Here is a 6000-nt window from a genome sequence, read left to right as displayed (position 1 = left end):
CGGAGGCCGCTGGGAAGCCCCCCACCCCCCGTGCGCGCAGCCGCGGGCCTTCGGCGCCTTTGAAGCCGCAGGTTCTCGACCTCCCTCCCCTCCGTCTTTCCCTTTGTCCCGCCCCGTGCCCCCCGGCTCGCAGCTCGGTGCTGCCCGGAGGCCCTAAGCCCCGCGCGGGCAGCCCCTCCCTCCCCTGACCCCAGCCCGGGCAGCCCCCTCGCCCGGCGCTCTCCGGGTTCTGAGGCCAGGCGTTCGCTCAGTAGGCCCGAGCGGCGGCGAGCCGAGTGATTTGTTAGACCGGGGTAGAGAGCTGAGGATCCCTAGAGGAGAGGAAGCCCAAAACCCCTTTGTAGGAAGTTGAGAGACAAAGAGAACTCTTTGTGTAGGTCCCGTTTATTTACAATGCAAAAGCTCTCCGAATAAATATTAAAAAGCTTATCAGCTGAGCAAATATGTATTCGCTTAATACATTATGTTTTTGGTTATAGATTAAATCAAACACAAAACAGTCTGCAAATAAGACGTGTAGAACCTGTAGCATTAAATATAGTAATTTAAAATGGTATTCACAAAATGGAAAACATCTTAATCGCTTTGTTGTCACTGTGGGACGACTTTTTTAAAAAATCCGAAGACTTTCTGCAAAGTTCACAGTTAAGAATGTTGAGCCTGCCCATCTCCCTTTTGTTCGAAGTGATATCAAACGTTAAAACAATGCAGATTGAGGAAATGAGAAATGTGCAAAATGAAAGAGGTCCACGAGGGAGCACAGCTGTTCAGTTTATGTTGCTTGCGTCGTCGTTTCACACTCAGCGTCTGAAATTGTCCCCAATTTCGCCTCGGAGTGGACTCTCCGCTTTGGGTGGGGGTGGAAGAGAAGGGAGGTGGGGGACATTACAAATGGCTCAGCCGAGAGGTGGAGGTGGACGAGGGGAGGCCAGGGGTCCGCTGGGACCTGGGCATTGGCGAAGGTTGCCCTGGGCCGGGCCAGTTGTCCGCGGCCCTAAGGCCGAGCCCGGCGTCGCAAACCCCACGTCCCCGGGCCGTGCGGAGAACGGCCTCGGCTCAGCTGGCGACCTGGGGCAGGCGCCGAAGGGAGAAATTCGTGGCCGATTTGGAGCGTTGAGGAAGAACAATTTCTGACTCTCAAAGAGGCCCCCACCAAAGCCCCAATCCACAGAGGAAGATCCTGGGCGAATTTCACCGGGGGGCGGGGTGATTGAGCCTCGCTAGGAAGCTCCCGGCTCCGGGACGGCCGGCCGGGCACTGCGGCGTGGCGGCCCAGGTGACGCCGCCGGCGGACGTAGAGCCCCTGGGGCTCGGGGAGCTGGCCCGGGGTCCAAGCTCGGCATTGCGGGGTGGGGGCTTGGTCCTGTTAGGGCTGTGGCGGGGCAGGGGTGGGAGGGAGGAGCGGCGGGTTCAAAAGAATGGACCAAAAGACGCATGGGGGGGGGGGATGGGAGAGGGGAGAAAAGGAAGGTTATAAAAAAAAAAAACTCGAGTTACAATCAATAAAATTACTCGCTTAATTAGCATGGTTATTCGGTTAAGCAGAATGCAGTAAAAGCTGGACCTCGGAATGGAGAGAGAAGAAAAAAGCGTGGACCCCAGGCCTTTCCTCAGAGACACCTTTGGGCAGCGGGGGAGGGGAGAGGGTGTGCGTGTGTGTGTCTCTGTGTGTGTGTGTGTGTGTGTGTGTGTGTGTGTGTGTGTGTGTGTGTGTATGCGTGATGGCTTCGCAGATTTGGGTTTTTATCACCCAACGGAGCCAGCAGCCTTTCGCCGCGGTGCCCTCGCCGCAGGGGCCCGCGAAGGGGAAGCGGCGAGCAGTACGGCCGGGTTCCCTCAGGCTCCTCCGGACCGAGCGTGGCAGGGACGGTGCGTGTGCGCGGGGGGATCGGGGCGACCCGGGTGGCCCACGCGCGCGCGTGCAGCGGGGAGACGCGCTGGGCGCTCGGGGCCCGGCCGCCCGGCCTGGCGGGACTCGGGCCGGCGGGGTGGGAAGGGTGGCAGGCTGGCGGGTGGGGGCGGGGACCCCCAGGCGAGCCGAACCCCCAAGTCACCTAGTCTCCTCTGCTTGCATCCGCAGACTATGGATCCGCACGGCGGCTGCCGGCTCGGCACGCGGCCGCCCGCCGAGGAGCCCAGTCCGCCCGCGTGCTGACCGGCCCCGCCGCCGCCGCCGCCGCCGGTGACCCCAGACACCGCCTCCTCCGCGCCGCCTGCGCGCCACCCGCGCGCCGAGCCGCCCCCGGGCCCCGGCCGTGCTGCTCCCGGGAGGCGGCGGCGGGCCGGGGCCGGGGCCCGGCATGGATGGCCGCGACTTCGCACCGCCGCCTCATCTGCTGTCGGAGCGCGGAAGCCTGGGCCACCGCAGCGCCGCCGCCGCCGCGCGCCTCGCCCCGCCCGGGCCCGCCGCGCAGCCCCCCGCTCACTTCCAGCCCGGAAAGTACTTCCCATCGCCGCTGCCCATGGCTTCGCACACAGGTCAGTGCCGGCCGGGCGGGCGCGGGAGAGGAGACCCTGCCGCGAGGTGGGGACGGTCGAGGGTCGGATGGGAGCCTGCCCCTCCTCTCTTCGAGCGTTTGCGGAGAAGCCTTCGGTTTCATTTCCCTGCTCCGGCACCGGTGGCGGCCCGCGCGTCCTGCGGGGGCCCCCCGAGCCGGATCATCGCGGTTTAGAGCGCCCTTCCCCGGGGTCCCCCAGGGTCTCGGAGGGGCAGCCCCGGAGCCGGCTAAAAATAAAGCCTTTCCTCCCCTGCACCCTCCCCCACCCCTTCCTGCCGAAGAACTAAATTCCGCGGAAACCTCATTTCTGCATTCTGCATTCACATCCTTAAGACATTCCGGGGCTGGGACAACGAGGCCACTTTCTGCGGGAACAAAAACGGCTGTTGTGACTTGGGGAGGGGAGTGCCGCGGCCTCTCGGATTAGGGCGGTGTGTGCGCGGGGTGAGCGTTAATAGGGACTGCTGGTGTAAGACGAGCAAATCCTGTTTCTATATAAAGCCTTGAAGTGTCAGGGCGAGAATGGGTTTGCAGGGGATGCATTTGCTTTAACAAGTGCCTCTGGTATCCTGCTAAAGCCGGACAAAGCGTGGCCAGATCGTGGCCCAGCCTCTCGGCCTGCGGGAGGGCAGCGCCGGCGCCGGCTCGGCTGGGGGCGGCGCGGGGGCCGCTGCCGGATTTCGGTGCAGGCGAGTTCGCCGCAGATTTGCTCCAAGAGAAGAGAGCTGGGGCCTCCCTGCACTCCAGACCTCTCCCGGGAGAGAGCTGTTCCTTGGCAGAGCTGACGCAGATCTCCAGAGCGGTCCCCCTCTGGGGTGGCTTCGATACTACTGTCGAGCCAGGTCAGAGGAGAAGCAGGGGCAGGCAGAGGGTGGCAAAGGGGCCTCTACCTCGCCGAGACCCTGGAGGTCACTGGCCAGCGCCGGCTGAGCTTGCAGGAAGCCTGAGTGGCTGCGCGTTTGGGGACCCGCTGGTCACCCTGGAAGGTTGGCTTGCTTTTGTTTACAGTTTGTTTTAAACATTAGAAATGTTGTTTGCCTCTTTTTTTGTTGTTGTTGTTAATTTGGCAGTAACAGTTATTATTGCTAGCTTGATGAACTGTGAATACTAATAAAATTATATCTGCTTTAATGGGATTACAATTAGTGTGTGGATTAAAACGGATGGCAGAGTCAGGCTAGAAGGGAAAATGTCAGAAGGGAGGGCAGTCAGAAAGAAAAACATAAATTTCCTAAAAAGAAAAAAAAACGAGAAATTGCTTAATTACTAATGGGCTTTTAGCATTTACCACATGAGATTCAAAAAGTTAGAGCAAGCTAGGAGTGGAGGGGCTGGACTCAGCCTTCTCCTGGAATCAGCACTTCGCCCTCGTTTCCTCTTCCAGTGTGAGCCTTCTGCAAGGCTGCGTTTTTCCTCTGCCTCGCTCTTCCCTCTTCCTTGCTTCTTTCCTCTTATAGATTTATAACTCAAAAGAGCAAAAGCACTTGCCTGGGCAATCAGTGATTTTAAATATCTGTCCTTACGGTCCCTGTGGTTGTCTCTCCTGCTCCTGCATTGGAGATGCTGCCTGCCCAGCTCAGCTCACACTGAGGGGCTGTGGTTGGGGGCTGGTAGCGGTAGAGACAGTGCCACAGCGTCCCTAGTCCTTTCTGGATGCACCCCCCGCCCCCCCCCCACCCCGTCATGCCGTATGCCATGCCCTCTAGCCTGGAGGGTAACAGAAGCAAGGGTTCAGAAGGGCCCCTGACACCAAGGCTGTCCCAGTAGTGCACAGGCAGGCTGGGGCCATGCCCTCCTGGGGGCTGGGGCGGTGGTGGTGGTGGGGCATGGCCAGGCTGGATTCCCCATCAGTTTAAGTCACTGCTGCCTCCCTTGTCCCTATTCAACAGCCCACACCCCTCACGAGATCCTGGTCAGCCGCCATTTCTGCTTTCTGCTCTTATATCCAGATGCAGGCACCACCAGGCCAGGTGGGAACAGGGTCTGGGTGACCCGAAGCATTGTCTGGCTCATTCCAAGTTTGACCATGTGGTTCTTGGATCGTAGGCCATGGAGGGACTGGAGAAATCAGGTGGGCGCTGGCCTGGTCTGTGTCCTTGACCCAAACCCTACTCACCTCCCCCATATGCAGAGTGTTCTAGAGCTCACTGGAGGTCCCCAGGGTACCCTCAGAGGGGGCAACTGGGGGCCCACATGTCTGCTGCTCCTGGAAGCTGCTTCTACCTCCCTGGGGGACCAGAGAGATCTATTGTGCCTGGAGATGTTCAACCCATTTGTGATGGGAAGGCTGGCCTAGAGGGCGTCCAGCTAGAAACATCTGCCGCTGAAAGGCTTTTGAAATTGCTGAAAACCAGGATCTTGTATTGGTTTTAAAATTTAGCTACATCAATTAAAAGAAAAAAAAAAGAATTATACCTCAGACTACTTTGCTTTGGTCTGTACCTATATATGATCTAGTTTAAAAAGGAAAAAGTATAATTAAGTTAAATTTTTTTTTTTCTTTTTGCATCTCGTGTGCGGATTTCAAAATGGCCAGTTTGGCGGACTTTCTTCCCATTTCCGTGACGGCCTCAGGTCCATAAGCCAGGCTGCAGCAGCCCAGCCCACCCCTCCCTCCACTGACTATCCAGCTGAAAGGAAAATTGCACCGAGCTTCTTCCTATTTGTTCGGCTCTAACATGGGAGTAGGATCCAGCCACCGGAGATCGAGTCCCTGGCCTCAGGATTCCTCGTCTTGGCCCACCCCCAGCCTGGGCCAAGGTCTCCCTCCCTGCACTCCTCCAGTGCTGCCCCCACCCAGCGCTTTCAAAATGTCAGCTTGAAGGACCCCGTTGGGAAGTTGGGCTCCAGGGCTTCTCCCGTTGTTTTTCTAAAAATGAAAGTGCGGATAGCTTTATCATTGGGCTGTAGGGTTTTATGGTAAAGTGCTGTTCCAGTAACCTTGTCACCAAAAGGTGCAATTAGAATGTTTGGAATCATTATTTTTAGTGCAGTGTTAGATTTTGTCTCTAATACAGATGGTCCGGAGGCAAAGCTGTGAAATCTAGGGCGGGGGGAATGAAAATCGACAATACACCAACCCAAGATTTTTCATCAGCGCTACTGCCTGGAGCGATTGGGGATCGCGCCTCTCCTCGGAGGGAGCCCGTCTAGTAGGAGGCAGCCCTGCCCGGGAGAAGCCGGGTCCCCGCCCCCTCTTCCAGCCGTCAGCTACAGCTACTGCCCTTCATCCTTCTCTGTGTGTTGCCCTTGGGGCCAAAGGAGAATCACTGGGTCTCCACCCAAGCAAGGCGGAGGTTTCAGCAATGTGACTGCGGGTGGGTTCTCCTCTCCACCCCTTCTCTTGGCTTCTTTGGCGTGTAAATGGTCTGGCCTGGAAGCCAGGTGCCCTGGGCCTGTGGTTGTTGTTGGGAGTATACAGGGCGGCAGGTTCCTTCTGGTGGGAGAACCACAAACTTCTCTCCTGCTAAAAGTGCTTCTGATCCTCAATCTCAAAAAGAAA

General features: G+C 58.1%; 2 protein-coding genes across 4 annotated transcripts in view; one reads left to right on the top strand and one right to left on the bottom strand.

Annotated features, from left to right (window-relative positions):
- Nucleotides 1–366: 366 nt before the first annotated feature.
- Nucleotides 367–3740, bottom strand: LOC138415331 (collagen alpha-1(XVII) chain-like). Its single transcript, XM_069543792.1, has 2 exons — nucleotides 2055–3740; nucleotides 367–1372 (listed from the first exon to the last, which is right to left on the bottom strand). Exons 1-2 carry the CDS (start codon nucleotides 2300–2302, stop codon nucleotides 1192–1194), a joined length of 429 nt encoding a protein of 142 aa, XP_069399893.1. The 5' UTR covers nucleotides 2303–3740; the 3' UTR covers nucleotides 367–1191.
- BAHCC1 (BAH domain and coiled-coil containing 1) overlaps nucleotides 2191–6000 on the top strand; it is a 56682-nt gene continuing 52872 nt past the window's right edge. For 2 of the 3 annotated variants that reach the window (XM_069543789.1, XM_069543790.1), the window contains exon 1: nucleotides 2216–2478. In XM_069543789.1, coding sequence (XP_069399890.1) covers nucleotides 2301–2478 — 178 coding nt within the window. In that variant the 5' untranslated portion in view covers nucleotides 2216–2300. Of the gene's footprint in view, nucleotides 2479–6000 lie in introns of all 3 variants that reach the window. The other variant, XM_069543791.1, reaches the window with a different exon arrangement.

Source organism: Ovis canadensis, chromosome 11 (genome assembly GCF_042477335.2).
Source record: "Ovis canadensis isolate MfBH-ARS-UI-01 breed Bighorn chromosome 11, ARS-UI_OviCan_v2, whole genome shotgun sequence".
Classification (NCBI taxonomy): domain Eukaryota; kingdom Metazoa; phylum Chordata; class Mammalia; order Artiodactyla; family Bovidae; genus Ovis; species Ovis canadensis.
Note: the sequence above shows the minus strand (reverse complement) of the source record. Positions and strands in the feature narration are given on the sequence as shown.

Coding starts and splice junctions, on each gene's coding strand:
- LOC138415331 (XM_069543792.1), bottom strand. CDS start 2,302: ATGCCGGGCCCCGGCCCCGGCCCGCCGCCGCCTCCCGGGAGCAGCACG. Junction 1,373..2,054: donor ATGCAAGCAGAGGAGACTAG/GTGACTTGGGGG, acceptor GCCCCGCCACAG/CCCTAACAGGACCAAGCCCC.